This window comes from Lissotriton vulgaris, chromosome 3_2 (assembly GCF_964263255.1).
Source record: "Lissotriton vulgaris chromosome 3_2, aLisVul1.2, whole genome shotgun sequence".
In the NCBI taxonomy this organism is placed as follows: domain Eukaryota; kingdom Metazoa; phylum Chordata; class Amphibia; order Caudata; family Salamandridae; genus Lissotriton; species Lissotriton vulgaris.
The window spans coordinates 11,319,304-11,345,375 of record NC_141690.1 but is presented as its reverse complement, the minus strand read 5'-3'; the positions used below and the strand labels follow the sequence as shown (position 1 = coordinate 11,345,375).

Here is a 26,072-nt window from a genome sequence, read left to right as displayed (position 1 = left end):
CCGATAGGGTGGAGGGAGTGCCCCAGAACACAGGGAGGGCTGGAGATTCTGGGTGGCACTGGATCAGGTGCTTAGAAGCCGAGCTCCTCGTGCATTCACACCTAAGTGACCTTCAATTTTTGATGCTTTGCACCAGTTTTAAGATCATCTTAGAGTTTCTCCTTGCTCAAAAGGATTTAATTTCGGATATTTATGTATTTACCTCGCCCTCATTGTTTGATTTAGATCGTGCGATAGTGTCACTCCTAGTCGATGAAATGTCACTCAAAATTGCACTGAAATTATGAACATGTCACACATAGCAATGTGAAACCTTGGCAGCTATGAACTTTAATAAAGGCACCATCCATAGTTAATGTAAAAGCCCAAGAAAATGCTCTATCACCGAAGAAGAATTGTGCCACCACATTATTCACTCAGCAAGCTGTGGGCAACCCTGATTTTGCTCAGAAAACTTGGTGTCTGGATCCACTACCTTTTGGGGGAATCAACGCTACTGTGGATTTCCTGCTTTAACCTCCTCATGCTGTCCGTACCCTCAGTTAAAGCGTTAAAATAATAAACCATCCAAAAGAAAAACATTTGATATAGGTGTCCAGTCTTTAACTAATTATTTAGGCAGGGAGTTTAAAGTTTAGCTAAAACGTTTGTAAATGTGTCACAGCAGGAGCTCTGTAACTGAGAAAAGGAAAAGATGAACTGCTAGAATGCTATTACAATGGAGTGGATAAGCCAGATGCAGGCGGTGAGCCGGGGAAAGGCTAAAGAGTTGGGATAATAGTAGCAGTAAGAGGTATCTAAGAAGAAATATCAATTTCCTGGCACATTTTCATTCAGCACCCAGTACCGGATAGATTAGCTTAGACAAACAGGAAACCGAAAAGTGAAACATGGCTGATTTTATCTGTGAATATGGAGTAGCTTCTGAAAGAGGGTTGAGTGCCATAAAGTCATTTGGCTCTCTGCACGCTAATTAATCTCACGATTTTGGATTCTAGTTGGCTGATTGCTAGGGCATAATATTGATTACTCACATGTTTATCGTTCACCCCAAAAGGGAGCGACCAGGAGTGTTTTCTAATAGAGTGAGATTCTATTTGCACTGTTTACGGGCTTCCAATTAGATATAGAAGAAGGCAATAGGCAAAACTCATTTGTTTCATTTTGATTGTTTTGAGTCATGAGAATAATTGGTGTTCACACAAAAAAACAGAAATTTGCACATCTCTGGGATGGCATAATTCTGTGCTGCTGTTCTGGTAGTTCATGGGGAGAAAGGATATACAAAAAGGGTGAACAATTGTGTTAGGAGACCATTATTGCTATTTCACACTTGCCCAAGCCATTGATCACTTTTGATGTTGATAAGATGGGAATTGTTCTTGCTCAAATAACAATGCAGTGGTAAATTAAACCATGTAAAACCCCACGCTGGATGGTGAAACCGCTACCAAAAAATTCCAGAGTTTATTTGAAGTTGTTTATTAAATATCCTGTAAAACAGAGTGACTAAAGTAAAGCAGGAAGGAAATCTGTTGACAATGGTACAAAAATAAAATGAATCAATAAATATTGAAACATTTTATATAATGGAAAAATGTATGCTCAGAGCGTCTGCACTTTTCCAGAGATATGGCTAAGAGGGCACAGATGTATATAATAAGTAAATATCTTAAAGTAGCAATGGAGACCACATTCAATCGCTTTCAATATTCTCTGACAGAATCTGAAAATTAGAGTATGTTTGATGCAGAGATATTTATATAAAAATATACATCTTTTTCTCACAATCCGACACTTTACAAGGTCAAGAAAGAGAGCTGAGAAATCTAGCTTTTGGACTAAGAAACAATGCAAAGGTCAGTATCATCTATTTTGATAATCCTTGTTATTAGCTTATCTCTCTGCTTTAAACCCAGGAATGGTATAGGGAGCTCCCTTCTATTACGAATTCGGGCGCATACACTGCCACCGGAATACCATGCTTTCCTGATAAAAACGACTGAGGCTTATTATAATTTCATTCGTCCTGGGAGCTGATCGCTATCTACAGACTATTGAGAACACTGCGGCTGGATTACATTTCCGTTTCTAGTATCATCTCTGTGCATGTGGACGCTCAAGTGTGCTTTCAAACTCTTTGGATATAGGATATACTAGGTTTGCAGTATCACAGAGAATCCAGCCAAATTCCATTGAAGGATCCATCATGTCGAACAGAACCCAGTTGAAACGTTGTGCAGACTTATCTAGGTTAGAACCTGACTCCACATTGTCCGTATTGTTGGGCTTACTATCGCTTGGATCCACTAAATGGAACATGGTCCATACAGAAATAAATTTTTGCCCTGGTGTTTTTACTTAAAGAAGAATAAAGGAACTTGAAAAGGACGTTGTGACTTCATCCCTGGTGCTGCCTCCATTCTTTCTTCAGTTGATGTCTCTGGAGCTCCAATGAGACCCAAGTGCAGCGGGCCTCAGAGGCGACTTGCACAGGACTTTATCACTTTATGGACACTATGATTGAAGTGCTTAACGTATAGTCTGCTGCAGTATCAGTAGTTTTCGGTTAAAGTAGATAACCTTGGTCCCTTGCAATTCAGAAAAGAAAGTAATACAAATGACTAAAGTTGCACAAAAGAATTATGAACAGGCTAGAGGAGTACTACAGGGACATCGGGGAACGAATCCCCCGTGAGGAAACCATGTTTGAATAGCAAAGTTTGCATAACAACTGTTTTGAGAGCCACTGTTCAATCTTTACATGGCATCCCTGGACTGCCCAATTTATTAATTTGCCATCTCTTTCTATACTGATGCTGACGATACACAACTGATTGTTTGACTAGATGATAACCCTAGGAGGATCTCCTTTTCTCCCTTCGCCTGCAAGGAAAGACGTGATACAAGCTAATGTCCTGTCTAGGATGGGCTACTGTAAATATCTGTTTGAGGGACTACCCTAAATACCTCCTACCCAGAGTGCAGTTGCTTCGGAATGCCGTGGAGATGCTGGCCTGAGGATTAAAGACATCAGCGTCCATTTCCAACCAGCTCACCAGAATGCACTGGCTCTCCTTCATGCACTTTCAAAGCTCTATGCCTTTTCCATAGAACAATGTACAACTGTGGGCAGAGCTCCTGCACTGCCTCACTAGTTTCAGCCTTGTTGCACTCATGTCCCAGTGCGCATGCCTGGTAAGAATTCCCAAGTTCACAAAAGTAATATTCGGTGGTCCTGCCGAAGCCTGGTACTAGTTACCCCCTCTCTACATGCTTCATGTAATCTGAGAGTCTTTACGACACAGTTCCAAACAATCTTGTTTACATACTAAATTTAGTACCCAGAGGGATGATAGGACTGATTGTCCCTTTGTTCCTCTTCCTTTGACTAGAGCCAGGACACTTCTTTCCCGAATAGCTGTTTGCACTCTACAAATCGGTCAATCAGTCATTCAACTGACTGAAGTTTGAAGTTCGGTGAAGGCAGCCTAAATTTGATGGGGAGAACGGACTACCTAATTTGATAGATTTGCAAGGATGTTATATGGATATCAAGTATTTTACAACAGCCTTTATCCAATCTGGTTCACTGTATTTAAAGGCAGAGAACAACTGATCCCAGATTTAGCACAGGCAAGACATGCGAGTGACTTGGGGTATGGTGAAGGGTAGATAAAGCAGTACACCAACCATGCTACTGGCCAGCTCAACTCCAGCACATGACAGCATGGTTTAAAGAGGCATACAAAACTTTTTGGAACAATTGGGATCAAGAGGCTGCTTCAATTTAGATGCAATGATGACGTGGAGAAGTGTGGCTCACCGGTTAGAGGAGGCAGTCCCTGATGCAGAGGTCAGACCCGGGACCAGGGTTCAATCCCCGACGCGGCAGGGCCTTGAGCTCATAATGTCCATGGACTCGATAATTCCCGCCTCGGTGCCTACTCGAATCGTGGGTTCACACTCTGCAACTCTGGGCAATAGCTTGCTTAATCTCCACAATGGGTCCACCGCAATGGGATGCCTGGTCTTCACCTTGGGGATGCCCAGTAGGGGTAATCTCGTAGGGAAAGGCCAGGTCGGGTTCCCAAAGCAAGCGCCTTGAGACCTTACGGTGAAAGGCGCTATATAAGAACGTATGATTTACGATTTATTTATTTTCAGGTGCGCCAATACTGGAGGACCCAGTGCTTTCGATTTTGCTCAATGTGGTTTGGTGCCACTGCTAATAAACATCCTGTCTTCCTGGACATGCCACTATATCAGCCATGTTTTTGACGAGCATCAGTGTTGACACCATAACAGATTCTTTTGGGAATCCTGGTTTGAGAACTTGGGAGATGTGCATTTTGATATATGCAAGTGTAATCAATTCTTCTTTGCGTAGGACCCGATTTAACAAGATAAAGACGAATGTTCCTCTTTTGAGAACAATGCTCTAGCTAATAACAAGGACGACACATGTCACACTCCTATACAACATTTTTTAGGCTCAGCAGAAGAGCAAGGGAAACTGATCCAACCAGAGGAATTAGAAACATATAGAACATAAATGTTTTATGATGTAACTTTCGCATTTGCAGGTGACAGATCTACTTTCAAAAAGCGCAGGTGGCATTAAATAATTAAAAGCTTTTGCAAAAGCATTAGAGACCTCTACAGCCCTTCTGACGAAGAATTGAACTGTTAGGGTAGAGTATGCCACCGTTTTTGATTCTGGCTAAGAAATCAATTTGTTTTACAAACATACCCATAATTTATTGAAAGATTTAGGGAAATATGCACTGTACTCTTCGATATTCCCACTCTTTTTTCATTGTTTTAAAGAATGAAATCTTAAATAGAATCATTTGTAATCACCCTTTCCGTAAATCTTTACCTGAATCATAAATTATCCTTTTTTTCTTGTTGGACTGCTTGTGTTCTGAATCGCCATCATTAGCTGGGCTCTTTGCCTGGAAGTGAAAAATATAATCCATTACGATCTACCAATAGTTAGGCATGGAAAACATTTTATATAACATACATATTAGGAAGCAACCAAATAAAACTATGTCATTCTCCCTATATGCCTTTGTAAATAGATCTAAAAAGGATATGAAAGCTGCAAAAATTATTGGAGGGCTGAAAATTCTCCAGAGATGACTCTGCCAATCAGCAGAAGAACTTTATATGCACTCAGTGCTATAAAAAGCTATGCAGCCCAACAACTCAACAAGGAGTCGATCATAAAAGGGGGGAACACTGCCTGGCACACCAGCATTCAATCTGCATGTCTGCTCTTGAAAGACTTTCAACCAAAGTGAGTGTTATTATGCACTTTTGCCACAATGTATCTGGGCTAATTGTATGTCAGACAGTGCACTTCCTCCCTGTTTTGCGACCAATATTAAGACTTGTGGCTTGAAGATTACACACTAGTTTAAAGTCTGCCAGCAGGTTCTTTTGGGCGGATGTCCCTGAGCTAATTTCGTCCAGAGCATGATCTCAGTGTTGCATCGGTCTTTTGTATGTGCTCGGTGCTGTACCAGATTTTAGAGCTGTAACTAATCTTACAGGGTGCCTACAGTGAGATAGATTGTTTTGGGACTTGGCCTGCCAGACTGCAATGTCACTAGATTGTTTTGGGACCTGGCCTGCAAGACTGCAAAGTCACTAGATTGTTTGAGGACTTGGCCTGGCAGACTGCAATGTCGCTAGATTGTTTTGGGACTTGGCCTGCAAGACTGCAATGTTGCTTGATAGTTTTGGGACTTGGCTTGGCAGACTGCAATGTCGCTTGATAGTTTTGGGACTTGGCCTGCAAGACTTCAATTTCACTAGATGCTTTTGGGACTTGGCCTGGCAGACTCCAATGTCACTAGATAGTTTTGGGACTTGGCCTGGCAGACTGCAATTTCGTTAGATTGTTTTGGGACTTGGCCTGCCAGACTGCAATGTCACTAGATTGTTTTGGGACTTGGCCTGCAAGACTGCAATGTCGCTTGATAGTTTTGGGACTTGGCCTGCCAGACTGCAATGTCACTAGATTGTTTTGGGACCTGGCCTGCAAGACTGCAAAGTCGCTAGATTGTTTGAGGACTTGGCCTGGCAGACTGCAATGTCGCTAGATTGTTTTGGGACTTGGCCTGGCAGACTGCAATGTCGTTAGATTGTTTTGGGACTTGGCCTGCCAGACTGCAATGTCACTAGATTGTTTTGGGACTTGGCCTGCAAGACTGCAATGTCGCTTGATAGTTTTGGGACTTGGCCTGCCAGACTGCAATGTCACTAGATTGTTTTGGGACCTGGCCTGCAAGACTGCAAAGTCAATAGATTGTTTGAGGACTTGGCCTGGCAGACTGCAATGTCGCTAGATTGTTTTGGGACTTGGCCTGGCAGACTGCAATTTCGTTAGATTGTTTTGGGACTTGGCCTGCCAGACTGCAATGTCACTAGATTGTTTTGGGACTTGGCCTGCAAGACTGCAATGTCGCTTGATAGTTTTGGGACTTGGCCTGCCAGACTGCAATGTCACTAGATTGTTTTGGGACTTGGCCTGCAAGACTGCAAAGTCACTAGATTGTTTGAGGACTTGGCCTGGCAGACTGCAATGTCGCTAGATTGTTTTGGGACTTGGCCTGCAAGACTGCAATGTTGCTTGATAGTTTTGGGACTTGGCCTGCAAGACTGCAATGTCGCTTGATAGTTTTGGGACTTGGCCTGCAAGACTTCAATTTCACTAGATGCTTTTGGGACTTGGCCTGGCAGACTCCAATGTCACTAGATAGTTTTGGGACTTGGCCTGGCAGACTGCAATTTCGTTAGATTGTTTTGGGACTTGGCCTGCCAGACTGCAATGTCACTAGATTGTTTTGGGACTTGGCCTGCAAGACTGCAATGTCGCTTGATAGTTTTGGGACTTGGCCTGCCAGACTGCAATGTCACTAGATTGTTTTGGGACCTGGCCTGCAAGACTGCAAAGTCACTAGATTGTTTGAGGACTTGGCCTGGCAGACTGCAATGTCGCTAGATTGTTTTGGGACTTGGCCTGCAAGACTGCAATGTCGCTTGATAGTTTTGGGACTTGGCCTACAAGACTGCAATGTCGCTTGATAGTTTTGGGACTTGGCCTGCAAGACTTCAATTTCACTAGATGGTTTTGGGACTTGGCCTGCAAGACTGCAAGACTGCAATGTCGCTAGATAGTTTTGGGACTTGGCCTGCAAGACTGCAATCTCACTAGATGGTTTTGGGACTTGGCTTGCAAGACTGCAATGTCGCTTGATAGTTTTGGGACTTGGCCTGCAAGACTGCAATGTCACTAGATTGTTTTGGTACTTGGCCTGGCAGACTCCAATGTCACTAGATAGTTTTGGGACTTGGCCTGAAAGACTGCAATGTCACTAGATTGTTTAGGGACTTGGCCTGCCAGACTGCAATGTTGCTTGATAGTTTTGGGACTTGGCCTGACAGACTGCAATGTCGCTAGATTGTTTAGGGACTTGGCCTGCCAGACTGAAATGTTGCTTGATAGTTTTGGGACTTGGCCTGAAAGACTGCAATGTCACTAGATTGTTTAGGGACTTGGCCTGCCAGACTGCAATGTTGCTTGATAGTTTTGGGACTTGGCCTGACAGACTGCAATGTCGCTATATTGTTTTGGGACTTGGCCTGCAAGACTGCAATGTCGCTAGATAGTTTTGGGACTTGGCCTGCAAGACAGCAATATCGCTTAATTGTTTTGGGACATGACCTGAAAGACTGCAATGTCACTAGATTGTTTTGGGACTTGGCCTGCAAGACTGCAATGTCACTAGATTGTTTTGGGACGTGGCCTGAAAGACTGCAATGTCACTAGATTGTTTTGGGACTTGGCCTGGCAGACTGCAATATCGCTCGATTGTTTTGGGACTTGGCCTGCAAGACTGCAATGTCACTAGATGGTTTCGGGACTTGCCTGGCAGACTGCAATGTCCCTTGATAGTTTTGGGACTTGGCCTGCAAGACTGCAATGTCACTTGATAGTTTTGGGACTTGGCCTGCAAGACTGCAATGTCACTAGATTGTTTAGGGACGTGGCCTGCCAGACTGCAATTTCGCTAGATTGTTTTGGGACTTGGCCTGCAAGACTACAATGTCGCTAGATTGTTTTGGGACTTGACCTGCCAGACTGCAATCTCACTAGATGGTTTTGGGACTTGGCCTGCAAGACTGCAATGTCGCTTGATAGTTTTGGGACTTGGCCTGCAAGACTGCAATGTGGCTAGCTTGTATTGGGACTTGGCCTGGCAGACTGCAATGTCGCTAGATTGTTTTGAGACTTGGCCTGGCAGACTGCAATGTCGCTAGATTGTTTTGGGACTTGGCCTGCAAGACTGCAAAGTCAATAGATTGTTTAAGGACTTGGCCTGCAAGACTGCAATGTCGCTTGATAGTTTTGGGACTTGGTCTGCAAGACTGCAATGCCACTAGATTGTTTTGGGCCTTGGTTGGCAAGACTGCAATGTTGTGCCTGCACTCATCGTCACACCAGGCCAGGACATGCATGTCCTGTTATTTCGCCGTAAATTATCTCAATTCTGTACCTGGCCTACATAGACCCTACACTCCTAGGCCTATACCTGTCTCTCTTGTAGACAATATTACTGTGGGGAACCAGTTTCAGACATTGCAGTTACAGTTAAAACAATACTTGTCCCCACCACACTCCTCCCCCCCCCCCCCAACCCCAAAACCAATCCCCAGCTATGGGCTCCCTGATGGTGCCTCGGAGAACCAGAAGCCTGGGGCCACAAGATATGATGCCTAAGGAAGCACAGCAGTTTTACTAAATAACTTGAATAGCATAATTAGAGACGCTCCTCAGTTCCCAAATAGTCAGCCTACTTCCGCTCTCGTGTGGGCTTTCACCGGTGTCCCTCTGAATGAACTGAAGCCACATGCTGACCAAAGGACAGAACTCCACTGTCTCCGTGCCAATGAAACATACACTGTGAACACTGGCAGCACGCTGCAACCTAGCTTTGATTACAAGTAAGGGCCCTTGTGCAAAAGTCTTAAAAGGTGAAGCTCTAACCAGTGAAAAGGACTTTCAACTCTATGCTAATATGAAAGGTCAGGTAGAATAGAAGTCCTCCTTACAGTCTTGTCCCATGGACCCCTGGCTGTAACTAGCCCCTTCATGCATTGACATCAGGACCAGGGATGGGGGGCGCCGGGGGGTAAGAATGTTTCTAAGTGCAGGTCCAGAAACTAACAATAACTCAATGAAGAAATAAAATAAGAAAGTAGGTCTAATGCTACCATATGCTAAACACAGGTTTTTGAATTTCCCTGGATTTACCAAGGAGCGTCATACAGAGGAGATTGTAGGTGTGTCCCACTATGCCAGCCCCAGAGATTGGAGTGACGGGTCATGACTTAAGCTCCCAAGGCAACTAATGCCTTAGGATTTCTGACCACAGCCTAAAAAGCACAGGGGAGGCATTTGTCAAGAAGACTTTTCAAGTGCAGCAGGGTGCTGTCAATCGGTCATAGACAGCACTGAGTCACCACACACACAAAGGCTGGCAAAAGCCCAGAAAAAAGTGCTAACTTCATCAAGCCACAGTTTGTTAAATAGCTTCTAATGGCAGATCCCCCTATTACTCTGAAAGGGGCGTCTTCTGTATTTCCATTCACAACATTTCTGCAAAGTCACCCAGCATCTGACCTTTCATAAATTCATAGGATGGACACTATATCCATATAGAGACTTCCATTACAAATAGAAAAACTGCCCCAGCCTCCAAGTCAGTGATCAAGACTATGAGCTACTTTTAAGGTCTGGCTTGACTGTTCAGCTATCAACAGACTTTGTGATCAACAGAAAAAGAGATTCAGAAAGCACTACTTTGGCCTCACCCACCTGTTGGTTACCTTGAGTACACATTAGTCTGAACAGAATTGGTGTGCCTCCGCCAGAAAGAAGGCTTGTTTAACTTTTCTTATTTGCTTTTGAGTGGTGCTCTCTCACCTAAACTGGTGCCACATTCAAACATAACACGGAAGCATAGTTTTTCCCCTCACCATGCCACATGAACGGCGCGCACCAGCAGCATTATGGCCGGGAGCATTATTCACTACGGAAGCATTGTACAAAAGTGCAAAGGATGTCCAACATAACTTGTATGACATGCAGGCAGTGCATATTATTTTAACTGCGATGTTGCACATATTTGTTTTTATGTTTTTAGTATCAAAATATTTTAATTTAAAACAAAATAATGTTTAGCATCTTTATATCTCAAACACTGCCTCTTGTAATTTTGTCGTAGCACAAAATACAGCTGTTACGACCTCACTATTGCCATCTGCATTAAATGTTCTAGTGTCATGGGTTGCCCTTGTGAACATGCTTGAGTGAAAACGGCTTAAGGCAGGTACAGCAGCAGCTGTACCACTGAACTCCCAAAATGAGGGACAAGCACAGGACGCCCAGGCCTTGAAGCCTGTAGTCTGGCAACTGACAAGCATTGGGAGTGATACTGGCATGAAGACAATGTTGAACACTGCTCATGCATCCTCGATTGCGAAGAGCGAAGCAAAAACAGAAATCTAGATAACTTAAAGATGTGCAGCCAATATCCAGGTCCTTGGTTCCACTTGGAAAGATCAAGCAACTCTCTGGGTTTGCATGGAGAAATTCTGATCCACACACACATTGCCAAGAACTACAGGGGTCCATATTTTCCTGTTTAGTGATGTAAGGATCACAGTATGTGGAAAGCGGGGGGGGGGAGGGAGAGGGAGAGAGAGAGAGAGATATTTCACATACATAATGGGCTGCTGCACATGACAAATAATCCTTCTAATTCATAATTTGAACATATTACCAATTAAACCCTCCCTCCCCTCCCGTCCCCCTGCCCCGGAAACCAATCTTTGGAAAGGAACCCTATATGCATGCAGAAAGTGATCTGGAAATAACTGGGCTTGCAATGGGATCGGGAGCTCCAATTCACGCTGTGCAGCACATCAAGGGGGGCGGGGGGGGGGGAGGGTCTGAGCAGGACAGCAATAAGACTCCTGAGATATCCCCCGATGACAATGCTGATGGATGCAAAAGGTGAAATATTATTGTACAGGTAGCACATAGGTGAATATAATTGCTAAGGTTGTCCAATGTATCAGGGGACTACGGTTTCTCCACCAAACGTAGACTGACGTCGCGATGGTGGCCTAGGACCCCCTCTGGTGCCCTCGCACACTCTAAGCCACTGGAATGAATTGGCAGTGGAGAACCAAATTATGCAGTAGTGTTGACAAAATTATGTGGGGAAAAGCTAATTATAAGCATTATGTAGAACATCTGGGGCAGTCTTATCTTGCTATTATGTCCTTGTAATACGCTGATTCAAAAGAGATGCCACATATTACGCAAAATAAGAACTTTTCTTAAGAAAGAAAGCAATACAAATTTATCAGATCTTATTAAGAAACAATCACCAGCAAATCAAGATGTTGATCTTGCCTGAAAGGTTAAACAGTTTTATAAATTTTTGGTCTTTCAACTCTGAGTAAAATAGTGTGTTACAAAAAGACAACCCATGTGGACTTACTTTCTGTTGAATGCTGCATTGATGCTGCACGCAGTAGAAAACCGGCTTGCATCTACATCCTTGTAACTAAAGGTGTGCCTCGTTTACTGTGCGTCCTCACTTGGACATTTAGAAGCACACCTTTATATTGAGAAAGACTCCTGCCAAGCAGCACAGCACAAGACATGGATAATGCAAGTGTCTCGCAAGAAGGGATGGTCACAAGGTATCAGACCTTAAAAAAACAAGTAAGGTTTGTGAAACTTTTCTATGCTCTGCATGTCATACAGAAATCACGGTTGATCCGAGAACAAGGTCACTGAGGTAACACTAATGAAACAAGGCATTTTAAGTCAAAGAAGGCAACCTTATTTCGACTTTGTTTAAATTAAATATATAAATACCTTTCTCATGCTGTTGACAAAAGCCCTTCCTTAGCCCTTCAACTGTGGATATTAATACGATCTGGGCAATAGTTTTAACACTAGAGTATAGCAGTGAATACCTAAAAGGTGCCCCGTTAAGCTTTGCAGACTGTGAGGGTGCCGCATTGCACTACAAGTGAGTGTCAAGTCTCCTTAAAACGTTTGATCGGTTTGAGCTACATTTTATTGTTTTTCAAATATGCAAATTATGCAGCAAATGCTGGATTCAATGGAGTACATTCTTAACTATGATAAAAACGGAGCAGCTGCATCATCCCATAGTTCCCGTGGTCCTGACTATGTCATAATGCAAACTTAGGGCAAAGTGATTTCATTTTACCTGTTGGGAGACTTCTGATTTACAGCCCTAGTAGAACCACTCCCTCCTTTCCCCAATTAATGCTAGCGACTCTTGGTAGTACTACTTCTGTGTGGCTATTTGTTAATGTCCACCGGTTACAGATCGAAGGGATTATCACGCGAATACGACGATAATGAGTTAAGGAAGCTCTAGACTGCGTATCTAGGATGTGAATGAACTGAAGAATAAAGAGGGATGTGGTGGTTGGGATCCTCCTCAGACACAAACCAGACATAATACTCGCACAAGAAACGCAGACAATGTGCAATTAATGCACTTTTGTTAGCAGAGGCAAATGCACGCAGTTGGCATACGCACACTACACAATAGAAGACATGGAACACCCTCCCCATCTGCCTACGGCAGACCCAAGACCTAATGACTTTCAGAAGACTCCTCAAGACCTGGCTCTTCGAACAGTAGCATCATTCCAACCCCCCCAACCCCCACCCCACCCCACTCCTTTAGCGCCTTGAGACCCTCACAGGTGAGTATTGCGCTTTACAAATGCTATGATTGACTGATTGATAGAAGCACAAGGATATAGATACAATACTACTGAGGAGGTGAACCCCATTTGTAGTGGATGAAGTTTGCGGTGGATGCGCATAGATGCTATGTGACTGTCTCCAGGAAGGTGCACACAGTATAGCTATCAGCCAGTTTGGAGTGGACTGTTCCAAATGAGGCAGAACCAAGCATGATTTGCACATGGTTGGTCTCAGCCTAGAATGGCATATTGGATTAAAAAAAGATGGACTGCAATGCAGCCTTGAGTGACAACACGTGGCTGAGATGGCCTTCCATCATTTTGTGATTTGCTGCACTATATGTCCTAAATGTGATGGGTGAGCCCTGACATAGGTACCGTGCTCACTTTGCCAAGGACTTTAGGCTATATCACGCTGACGAGGCCCAAGGCAGACGAAACCGGTCAGGAGTTGCTTGTTTTACCACGTGGATGGGTTCCAGGCCTGGCAGTTCGGACTGTACTGCTAACTAGATCAAGAGTGACTTGAATCCAGCTAGTCCCTTTCTAGAATTGCATGGTGAGCAAAAAAAATGGATTGAAATCCAGCCCTGCGCAATCGCCTGTGGCTGAGATAAATTCAAGTATTCCTTCCATCAACTGTTTGTTGCGTTAGTTAGAGGGTTAGCTGATGTGAGTCCCAGGAAGATATGATATCACTGTAGTCAGGGCATTCTGCTCCATGTCGCTAATTCAAGGAACACAACAGACTTTTACATGTCCTTAAGATTTATATTCCTTAACATGTCACCTACCCAGCTGGACTTTGGGCAGACTTTCCTTCGTCTTTCCTCCGTATCTCCCTCATACCCTTTTACCTTTCTCCCCTACCCTTCTACACTCCTTTTATCTCGTTTTCTATGCTCTTTAAATGTTTCTTTGCAACAAATGTAAATTGTAACTGATGTAACTTTGTAACCTTGTGGAACCTCACGTAAAGCGCTCTGATACCTCCGGGTCTAGCCAGCGCTATATAAAACTCATCAAATAAATAAATAAAATGTCATGGAGAACATTCCCCTTGGCCAGAGCTATTTTTAGAGCTTACTTGCCCATTCTGGTGAGCGGCCAACAGGTCTTCAGCTAGCTTACAAAGAGTGAATGAACAATTAAGATGCCTTTAAATCTTGTTATCCTGTCACATTTGCTGGCTTTCAGAGACAAAGGTTCAAACGTCAGTTTATCTTCCTACAATTACTTTTTCTTTCTGTGACTGAAATTAGAAGGTTTTGTAAAGTGAACTGTGTGATAGTCATGCATTACAAAGCATGTGAAATGGAAGGCTGTAAGATTTCAGGCTTTTCTTCCCCTAACACAACACTGAAATAGCGAATAAGTTAACTGTTCAAACATTTCAAATATATTTAAATAGTTATGAAGACACATTCTTGTAATTCTGTGGTGAAAAAAAGATTCTTATAGGATCAAAACAAAATCAGAAAGAACTCTTTATTTGGGGATGTGCAAATGTTAAATACTTTTTCTGAAACCCAATTTCCAAACATTGTTTATGCGCTATATAGGTTTATCAGTAAAACTACATGTTAGAAGGAAAGTTGTGTGGCCATTTCAATGGAAAATGTGCCATCAATAAATGGCAGTTGTTAGACCTGTCTGCTTCTGGGGATACTCTAACCATTATAATTTATTTTTGTCCCCCTTAGCCTCCCAGAGTTTCTATTTTTATTTTTACATATGTCCATCAGGATTTTTCAGTGCTGTCAGGGGGCTAGGTGTTCCTTGGCTATGACGCCATTTTTCCCTCATAACCTGTGAGGCCTAGTCAGGGCCCTTGAAAATCTAGGGACCTCCAGAAACCTAAAATGGTGTCCACCAACTGCCATAACGGACACTACTGGAGGACAGGCCCATAGGCTAACATAGGGAACTTTCTAGAATCAACCAGAAACTTCTGCAGGTCTCAGGCCACCCTATATAAGGCCAGTGACCAGCAGCCATTTTGTGCTGACCCAAGAGTGGAGGAGTGAGGCAGTGGTGAGAGGAGGTGGACGCACTGAGAGCAGCTAGTTTGTCTTGGAGGCAGACAGTCACTTCAGAGGGACGTTCCGTTCCCCCTTCAGCCTCTGACCAATCCCTCCCCATACATCAACTATTAAGAAGAAAAGCAACCTGCGTGTGAAGGAAGACCCTTCTTAATCTGAGCCCCAGTGAACCCTGTCAGGGAGCTCTTAAAAGAGGATTTCCCACACTTCCAATTTCACCTACCAGCGTGGAAGAACAGCTGTGAGCCCCGTGACGTGGCTGGAGTTCCTTGTCGTGCCCTGGTGAAGTCGTGGGTCTGTGGAACCTTAAAAGACCTAATGAGCGAGGGCGCTGCTTGAGAACCTCCTTCCTGTGAAGCCGGTGAGGGAAGTGACTGGGGAAGAGCAGCGGCGCTGCTCCGATCGTCTGTGGGACCCCGGGGGCACCGGCCGCGTTTGTGGCAGAAAGGAAGCGCTTCCGCGCATGTCCCCAGCGTGACCACTACTGGAGGCAGGAGGGGCCTAGGTTCGGGCAGGCCCAGAAGAGCAGCGACTGCGAGGTGAGCAGCGTCCCTCCTGTGAGCGGCCACTAGAGGAGGCGGGAGAAGAGCGAGCGCTTCCGCGCATGCCCGGCGGGGAAGTGTATCGCCTGAGAAGAGCCGGCCGCGTCACCGGAGGAGCGCCGCGTCGGAGCTCCAGTCAGCAGACCCCTCGAAGGAGGCAGAAGCGCCGCAACGGTCGTCTTGGTGGGGAGCCTCGGGCTGGGAAAGCCTTTCCTGTCTTCTCCCGCCCGCCCCGACTGCTACAAGACTCCATTGACACCGCGCGAAGAGGGAAAACACCCGCTAACTCACCTTCTAACTAAAAGTAAGCCGGGTAGAGAGGGAGTGGGAGGCAGCAGCACCGGTTGTCTAGAAACACCGGAACAGCGGGACTAAGACCCAAATGATTAACTGACAAGTCCCAGAAAGTATAACACGTGGAATTGGGCTAGTGATCCGCCCAGGCCACGTGAAACTAACTGCTAATTGGCTCAGAGGAGAGAGGAGAAAGTGGTGCAGGGGACAACAGGGTTCCCGAATAAAAACCCTTACAGCCTATTATTAATTGAGGGAGTAGATCCTCCACCAGGAAGGTGTAGCCTGTAAGTTAACCAGGGGGGAGCCTTGTTAATTCTACTGTGTCTTCCTTTTAGCCACATAACTGGTGGGATTATGCTGTGAAGACCTACATCCGGTAGAGGTCTGTTGAGTGGAGCAGATGCCTAAGAGCTGTGGGGTAATGTACTTGTCTAGGAGTTGTTTAAAGGCATATTGAAACTGTAGACTGCACTTTCCTTTCTGTAACCATATAGTAGTGAAGAGTATTGTAACATGGACAGCAACTGACCACAAATGTACCCTTGATTCTTATATTCTGACCGGGAAAAGTATTGAGTGTGATTTGAGATTCATGAGCACTGTGTAAATTAATTGTGTATTATTCCTGTCTAAAAGCAGATTAAGAAAAGAACTTTATTTTTATAAAAGGTACTGGTATTTTCCCAAAATTGGTGTTGTGTCTTTTATTTTAGTGGTTTATCACTGAGTTATTGTGAGTGGGACTTGTAAGCACTTAACCAACGTCTTGAGTTTAGCCGTAACCACTACTGTGCCAGGCTACCATATGTAGACTTGGATACCCTAGGTCCAACATAATTGGTGTTTCAGCGGTGGGATCACGGATTTGTGCTTACACTCACTTAGTAGTAACGCAGTGCCTACCACGGGACCTCACCTGGAGTTTTCTCCCTGCGGCCCTCCTAATCTAAATTTTGCTTTTTCTAAATTAACTACTGGTGGTGGGTGGAGGTTGACCCCAGGTCACTTTTTGAATTCCTCCTGTATAAAAGTTTATACTCTAAATAGAAATGGAGATAAATGTGGAAGAGCTGGAAAATTATACCGTGACCCAATTGAAGGAATGGTGTCAGCAGCAGGGGGTGTTTTTTAAGAAAGGCGCCAGGAAAGTTGAGCTGCTGATCAGTATCCGGGCATGGGTGGAGGCTCATTCCGGGGAGGAAGTAGATACTGAGGGGAGTGACAGGGACACTGTCCTGGAGACCGCAACACTGTACCAGGCGGGAGGGGGGAACCTTTTAACAGGCCCTAGGACACCTTCCAGAGCGGGCAGTAGTGTCTCGGAGAGGGGTTTGACCAACGCCGAGTTAGAGGATAGGAGGGAGGAGAGGAAGATGAGAATAGAACTAGCCAGGATGGACATGGAAAGGGAGGACAAGAGGTTGGCGCATGAGCGGACCATCAAAGAGATGGATTTACAAGCCCTAAACCTAAGAACCCCCAAATCAGAGAATGGTGGCAGCGATACCCAGACCAACATCAGGGAACCCAGACCTTACCTACCAAAAGATATTATGGCATGCTATGTACCCAGTGATGACATTGCCAAATGGCTAGCCGCCTACGAGGTCTCACTGAGGGCCCATGGGATCTTGGAAGTCCACTGGGGGGGTGGGTTATATAAATACATGCCCCCCACTGGCAGGGATACTTTGTTGGCCCTAGATCAAAGTGAACAGACCTACTACCCGGCTATGAAGTCAGCGCTGCTAAGAAAGTTTGGGTTGACCCCTGAGAAGTATAGGCAAAAGTTTCGGGGCAGCCACAAACTAGGCACGCAGAACTGGTTAGACTTTTTGGATTACTCCAGGAAGGCCCTGGAGGGTTGGGTGAGAGGCAGCGAGGTAGGGGACTATGAGGGACTATATGACCTCATACTCGAGGAACACCTACTCGAGAAATGTCTTCCCGAACTACGACAGCATCTGGTGGTCAGCAAGCTGACCAGCCCCAGGAAGCTTGCTGAGGAGGCGGACATCTGGGTTAGTACCCGGGTGTCGACTAAGGGGACTGGAGGGGATTCCCAGAAGCATGGACAGGGCGCCCCCCAGAAGAAAGAAGGAGGGGAAAATAAGAGGGAGTTCTCAAAAGGGCCACAAAATACTTCGCAAGGAAGGGGCAGAGGATTCATCCCTAAGAGTAACCCCCCTCGCAACCCTACCCCTGGCCAAAGCCAGCAGCCAAGGGTTGTTCATTGTTTTGAGTGTGGTGGTGTGGGACACTATAAGGGAGATGTGAGATGCCCAAAAAGACCACCCCCTCCCACTGGAGGAAAAGCCCCGGGAATAACTAGTGTAGTGCTCGGGGAGGAGATGCCTTTGGTTAATGGAGGGGAGCGGGCGGGTGTCACTTTAGTGTCCCTGGGAGATAAGGAGATGGTTCCAAAGACCCAACTGCCCTCTAATACTACTAAGTATGAGCAGTGGGTCACCATCAATGGCCGTAGAGGGGAGGCTCTGAGAGACACAGGAGCCAGCATGACTATGGTAAGGAGTCAGCTGGTGTCTCCGGAGCAGGTCATCCCAGATGTACTCCATCCCGCCGTAATGGCTGACGGCAGATTGGGCCACTACCCTGTGGCTGAGGTTCCCTTTGAGTGGGGAGGGGTTGCAGGTCCACTTCGAGTTGCCGTAAGCCCTGCCGTGCCTGTTGACTGCCTGTTAGGAAATGATATGGAGCACAATACTTGGAGGAGGGTGGAGTACCAGACTCACTCTGAGATGCTGGGACCCCCTGACTGGACTTGTGTCAGCACAAGATCCGCGACTGCCCGAAGGGGGAGTTCACTTACGCTGGAGCCTGGAACAATGGCCCAGCCGGCTGCCAGAGAGGAGAAGGACAGGAGGCCGGAGGACCCTGCCTCGACATCTCCACCTCGTGAGACAGACGGGCCACCTGCGGAGGTGGATCTGGAGTCCACAGGGGAGACTGTTGCTTCCCTGGAAAACCTACCCATCCCTACCGAATGGCATGTGGAGGGAGGTCCTTCCAGGGAAGAGTTTTGCGAAGCTCAGAAAGAGTGTCCTACTCTCGAGGGGCTGCGGCAACAGGCCAAAGCCCAGGCAGCAGGAAACATTGTAGGGAGCTACCGGATTTACTGGGAGGATGGACTCCTCTACAGTGAGCCCAAGGCACCTGGCCATGGTTCATCCAGGGCCTTGGTGGTCCCTCAATGCTTTAGAGCCTTTCTTCTGGAACTGGCTCATGAGATACCATTGGCAGGACACCTAGGACAGGACAAGACCTTTGCCCGGCTTGTCCCCCACTTCTACTGGCCTCGAATGAAAGTGGCATCTGATACATATTGTCGGACGTGTGTGTCTTGCCAAGCTAGTGGGATAACAGGGGTGAAGCTAAAAGCTCCCCTGGAACCACTACCTGTCGTTAGCACCCCCTTTGAGAGGGTGGGCATCGACATTGTAGGGCCATTGGATCCACCAACTTCAGCTGGTCACCGGTTCATACTGGTTTTGGTGGATCATGCCACACGGTATCCAGAGGCAATACCTCTGAGGACCATCACTGCAACTGCAGTGGCAAGGGCCCTGATGGGGATCTTCACCCGAGTGGGTTTCCCCAAGGAGGTTGTGTCCGACAGGGGGACTAACTTCCTTTCAGCATACATGCGGGCTATGTGGAAGGAGTGCGGCGTTACCTATCGGTTTACCACTCCTCATCACCCACAAACCAATGGTCTTGTGGAAAGGTTTAACAAAACCTTGAAAAGGTATGATACGGAGTCTACCTGAGAGCCTGCGGAGGAAATGGGACGTCCTCCTACCCTGTCTCTTGTTTTCCTACAGAGAAGTGCCACAGAAGGGAGTGGGCTTCAGCCCCTTCGAACTTTTGTACGGGCACCCTGTACGGGGACCTCTCAGCCTGGTGAAAGACGGATGGGAACGGACTCCCAGGAAGCTTCCTCAGGACGTGGTGAGCTACATGCTGGCCTTCCGGAGCCAAATGGCTAAGTTGTGGAAGCAAGCTTCAGACAACTTGGAGGCCAGCCAGGCAGTTATGAAAGAGTGGTATGACCACAACGCTCACCCAGTGGAACTGGAGCCTGGACAGAAAGTGTGGGTAATGGAACCTGGAGAGCTAAATGCCCTCCAGGACCGTTGGACAGGCCCCTTTGAGGTTTTGGAGAAAAAGGGGAAGTCCTCCTATTTGGTGGATCTTAAGACCCCGAGGCAGCCCCACAGGGTGCTGCATGCCAATCGCCTCAAGCCACATCATGAGAGGCCCGAGGTTGTCTTAATGATGGTAACCGATGGAGCAGAGGAAGAAGAAAGTGAACCTCTCCCTGATCTTCTCTCGTCCCAAGAAAAGGATGGGTCGGTGGAGGGAGTGATTCTCTCGCCATCCCTAACTCCTGAACAGCAGAGTGATTGTCGCCAGATCCTGGAGCAATTTTCTTCTCTGTTCTCCCTTGTCCCAGGTAGGACCCACCTGTGTACCCACGACGTGGACACAGGAGACAGCCCACCTGTGAAGTCTAAAATCTACCGGCTGTCGGACAAGGTGAAGGCCAGCATCAGAAGTGAAGTCGCCAAGATGCTGGAGCTAGGAGTGATTGAACCTTCTGGTAGCCCTTGGTCTAGCCCGGTGGTTTTGATACCAAAAGCTGCCCCACCAGGCACCACACCTGAATTGAGATTCTGTGTGGACTACCGAGGCTTGAATTCAGTAACCAAAACTGACGCACATCCCATCCCACGGGCGGATGAGCTTATTGACCGGCTGGGAGCTGCTCAATACTTAAGTACCTTTGACCTAACTTCAGGGTACTGGCAGATTTCCCTTACCGAGGAGGCGAAGGAAAGGTCAGCCTTCTCTACACCTCAGGGACACTACCAATTTCGTGTGATGCCCTTTGGGCTCAAGAATGCCCCTGCCACTTTTCAGCGGCTGGTGAACAGGGTCCTTTCTGGAATGGAAGCTTTTTCTGCTGCTTACCTGGACGACATTGCTGTCTTCAGTAGCAGCTGGGAGGACCATTTGCAGCACCTGCAAGCTGTTCTTCATGCCCTGCGACAGGCTGACTTGACAATCAAGGCCAGCAAGTGTCAGATCGGACAGGGGTCGGTGGTGTACCTAGGTCACTTGGTGGGCAGAGGGACGGTGCAGCCCCTCCAGGCAAAGATTGAGGCTATCATCGCCTGGGAGCCCCCCAAGACTCAAACTGAGGTCCGAGCCTTCCTGGGCCTCACTGGATACTACCGTCGCTTCGTGAAGGGGTATGGCACTATTGTGGCACCCCTCACTGAACTTACTTCCAAGAAACAACCCCGACGGGTAGTCTGGACGGAGGCTTGCCAGCGAGCCTTCATGACCTTGAAACAAGCATTGTGTTCCGCTCCCATTCTCAAGGCCCCTGATTTTGCTAGAGAATTCATTGTCCAAACAGATGCGTCAGAACATGGCATTGGGGCAGTGTTATCGCAGCTAAATGATGAGGGCTTGGATCAACCCGTGGTCTTCCTGTCCAGGAGACTACTCCCCAGGGAAAGGAGGTGGAGTACAATTGAGAGAGAAGCATTTGCGGTGGTTTGGGCTCTGAAGAAGCTGCGGCCATACTTGTTTGGCTCGCACTTCCTAGTTCAGACTGACCACCGCCCCCTTCGTTGGCTGATGCAAATGAAGGGGGAGAATCCCAAGTTGCTGAGGTGGTCCATCTCCCTACAGGGAATGGACTTTAGGGTGGAACACCGACCTGGGACGGACCATGCCAATGCAGACGGTCTATCCAGGTACTTCCGCCTTAGTGATGAGGACTCCCAAGGGGTTGGGTAGTTCTCCCCACTTTCAGCTGGGGGGGACGCGTGTTAGACCTGTCTGCTTCTGGGGATACTCTAACCATTATTATTTAACCACTTGAGTGCTAAGGCACCTTTAAGATTTCCATTAGTTTTCCATTGAAATATATGGAAAGTTCATGACAAGTTACCCTTGTCATTAGCGGCGAAGAGGTTATTTTTGTCCCCCTTAGCCTCCCAGAGTTTCTATTTTTATTTTTACATATGTCCATCAGGATTTTTCAGTGCTGTCAGGGGGCTAGGTGTTCCTTGGCTATGACGCCATTTTTCCCTCATAACCTGTGAGGCCTAGTCAGGGCCCTTGAAAATCTAGGGACCTCCAGAAACCTAAAATGGTGTCCACCAACTGCCATAACGGACACTACTGGAGGACAGGCCCATAGGCTAACATAGGGAACTTTCTAGAATCAACCAGAAACTTCTGCAGGTCTCAGGCCACCCTATATAAGGCCAGTGACCAGCAGCCATTTTGTGCTGACCCAAGAGTGGAGGAGTGAGGCAGTGGTGAGAGGAGGTGGACGCACTGAGAGCAGCTAGTTTGTCTTGGAGGCAGACAGTCACTTCAGAGGGACGTTCCCCCTTCAGCCTCTGACCAATCCCTCCCCATACATCAACTATTAAGAAGAAAAGCAACCTGCGTGTGAAGGAAGACCCTTCTTAATCTGAGCCCCAGTGAACCCTGTCAGGGAGCTCTTAAAAGAGGATTTCCCACACTTCCAATTTCACCTACCAGCGTGGAAGAACAGCTGTGAGCCCCGTGACGTGGCTGGAGTTCCTTGTCGTGCCCTGGTGAAGTCGTGGGTCTGTGGAACCTTAAAAGACCTAATGAGCGAGGGCGCTGCTTGAGAACCTCCTTCCTGTGAAGCCGGTGAGGGAAGTGACTGGGGAAGAGCAGCGGCGCTGCTCCGATCGTCTGTGGGACCCCGGGGGCACCGGCCGCGTTTGTGGCAGAAAGGAAGCGCTTCCGCGCATGTCCCCAGCGTGACCACTACTGGAGGCAGGAGGGGCCTAGGTTCGGGCAGGCCCAGAAGAGCAGCGACTGCGAGGTGAGCAGCGTCCCTCCTGTGAGCGGCCGCTAGAGGAGGCGGGAGAAGAGCGAGCGCTTCCGCGCATGCCCGGCGGGGAAGTGTATCGCCTGAGAAGAGCCGGCCGCGTCACCGGAGGAGCGCCGCGTCGGAGCTCCAGTCAGCAGACCCCTCGAAGGAGGCAGAAGCGCCGCAACGGTCGTCTTGGTGGGGAGCCTCGGGCTGGGAAAGCCTTTCCTGTCTTCTCCCGCCCGCCCCGACTGCTACAAGACTCCATTGACACCGCGCGAAGAGGGAAAACACCCGCTAACTCACCTTCTAACTAAAAGTAAGCCGGGTAGAGAGGGAGTGGGAGGCAGCAGCACCGGTTGTCTAGAAACACCGGAACAGCGGGACTAAGACCCAAATGATTAACTGACAAGTCCCAGAAAGTATAACACGTGGAATTGGGCTAGTGATCCGCCCAGGCCACGTGAAACTAACTGCTAATTGGCTCAGAGGAGAGAGGAGAAAGGGGTGCAGGGGACAACAGGGTTCCCGAATAAAAACCCTTACAGCCTATTATTAATTGAGGGAGTAGATCCTCCACCAGGAAGGTGTAGCCTGTAAGTTAACCAGGGGGGAGCCTTGTTAATTCTACTGTGTCTTCCTTTTAGCCACATAACTGGTGGGTTATCCTGTGAAGACCTACATCCGGTAGAGGTCTGTTGAGTGGAGCAGATGCCTAAGAGCTGTGGGGTAATGTACTTGTCTATGAGTTGTTTAAAGGCATATTGAAACTGTAGACTGCACTTTCCTTTCTGTAACCATATAGTAGTGAAGAGTATTGTAACATGGACAGCAACTGACCACAAATGTACCCTTGATTCTTATATTCTGACCGGGAAAAGTATTGAGTGTGATTTGAGATTCATGAGCACTGTGTAAATTAATTGTGTATTATTCCTGTCTAAAAGCAGATTAAGAAAAGAACTTTATTTTTATAAAAGGTACTGGTAATTTCCCAAAATTGGTGTTGTGTCTTTTATTTTAGTGGTTTATCACTGAGTTATTGTGAGTGGGACTTGTAAGCACTTAACCAACGTCTTGAGTTTAGCCGTAACCACTACTGTGCCAGGCTACCATATGTAGACTTGGATACCCTAGGTCCAACAGCAGTACACTAGCACATTATGCTTTAGTAATGTATTTATGAAGAGTGAGTTTTTAAACATGAACTGGGAAATATTCCTGCTCCAGCCAAGATGGCAATGCTATGGGTGAACTAAGAGGCATCCAGGGATCATGTGTACCCTATATGTGGGCTTTATTCTTATACTTGGAGCAAATGTTTAGTCTAGTAAAAAAAAAAGCGTTTTTTTTCTCCAGCAGAAATAGTGAACTTGCATATTTGAAGGTGCCCTCTTATGCGTTACTGAAGAAAAGGGCAGTTCCATAAGACAAAATATTTGCCTAGGATCACACAATTTGAGAGCAGTTTAGTGGTCAAGTACATTACAGTTCGGTCGAGTAGATTATTCAAGTTACTAGACCTGCAGATTTTGTAAACTTTTTATGATTTTCGAGTCCTGCATGTTCTAAGTCAATTCTGTTCTATTACCACTAAATGGCTAAATATAGTGGCACCGAAATCCCATTCGGACAGCGGAATGAAAATTCAGATACCTAGGGTTTGAGTATAAATAATTTCTCTGATCTTAACCTGAGTTAATAGTGGACACGAGTTCACGACAATGCTGGTCACTGGAGAAAATTCCTTATCCCGCTTGGGAAAAGCAACACTGTTCAACATTTTCACCCTACAGAGCCTCCTTTACAGAATACAAAATGTTCTATTTCATGCTACTGGTGCTTTAAACAAATATCAGGTGTAATCCTATTAACAGTGCTTTGAATACGATGATACAGGTCCAAAGAGATGATAAATTAGAAGATGATATCAGGACATGGAATTGCTATCACGAATTCCATTCTATATTGAAAAGGAACATGTTCTGAAAATGTCATCTGCTTTTGTATTTTACTAGAGTGCGCTTGAAGAGGGCAGGCATGATTGTATCCCCAGAGTGTCTTCGATGTGGGTCGGGGCAGGGCACTTTTATGCATACAGTCTGGAGTTGTCTCTCAATACATCGATTTTGGAGGGGGTTTTCTCCGGCTTGTCGGAGGTGTTGGGATGGGAGCTTCCCTACTCGCCGCGCTTGGCCCTGTTACATGTCATGGAGGGAGTGGGGGGCAAAAGATATAAGCGAACCTCCTGTTGTTAGGTCTCACATTGGCAAAGAGGGACATAGCTAGGGCTTGGAAGGCGCCCCGGGCTCCGTCACTGGCTGCTTGGAGGAATGGGATGGATTTTTACATGGGACTTGAACAGCCGGTCTTCATTGCCCAGGGGGTGCCCCCGCAAGCATTATAAGATTTGGAAAAGGTGGGCAGACTACCGGGGAATGGATAGAGATCCGCCGCTGGAAGGGGATGTTCCCTTACCGAATTGATGGGTGTATAGAAGCCGGGCTTTGCAGGGTAGCTGATGGGCTTTGTGTATGGTTCCAGGGATGTACTAATTTTTCTATTGGGGCATGGGCACAATCATGGGGTGGAGGGTGGGGTTTGTTCTATTAGGGTTTCTTCACTTTAGTAAAGGTCAACGTCATTTTTATTGTATAATGGATGTGTGTAACAGTCTCCGGATATCAGTGCTATGCAGCTTATGTGAACCATTACGAATAAAACTTGTTTTCAACAAAATAATAAAAAAAGTCACCTGCTTTAAAGAAACTGAATGGGTTATCCGCTTTGTTGTCCAAATATGCCAATAAAGTTGTTTAGGAAAAAAAACATTGCTTTGAAATGGGGTATGTCCAAGACATCACGGGATAATGAATGTTGGATTTATAATGAATGAATGTTGGATTTATAGACCGCATGGTTACCCTGGAGCTTCCCAGCGCTGTACCACTGGAGAACCCATCCTGGCTTTCCCTGTGAGATGGTCCCTGAGAGTCATATTTTCAGAGGTGCCACAGGGACTCTCAGTTGGCATGGGTGAATGACTGGGTGTTGAATTCGCAAGAGGAGCTTTCTTGCGGTATAGATTAACAAATAATGAGAATCCAGAATAGCTGAAGTTAATCCAGAGATCGCAGTCCTTAGGCATTGTAATCCTATACTTCTTTATGAATTATTCATGAAGTCAAATGCTTAAATACTTTTTCAAATCCAGAGGTTATCGCAGTTAAATAATCTGCAAGTATTTGTCCTTAATTTGGAGCACTTTCTGCCTTTTAAGAAAAACGTTAATGTGCCACAAACTTACCAAATTGTTTCCCAACTAACAATCAGGTATGGTCAGACCTCTGAAGAAAGGGGCAATCTCACCATTCTATAAAACATTGATAAATAATTATACTGACACCATGAGCTGCCTGAGAGTAACGAGGAAATCGAGACCTAACTCTACTTGGGAGCTTGAAA

General features: G+C 46.4%; 1 protein-coding gene across 1 annotated transcript in view; it reads right to left on the bottom strand.

Annotated features, from left to right (window-relative positions):
* Positions 1-26,072, bottom strand: part of RFC1 (replication factor C subunit 1) — a 742,181-nt gene that overhangs the window by 679,724 nt on the left and 36,385 nt on the right. Inside the window, exon 3 of the mRNA XM_086963975.1 lies at positions 4,883-4,958. Within this exon, the coding sequence (XP_086820101.1) occupies positions 4,883-4,958 (76 nt within the window). The remainder of the gene's footprint in view (positions 1-4,882; positions 4,959-26,072) is intronic.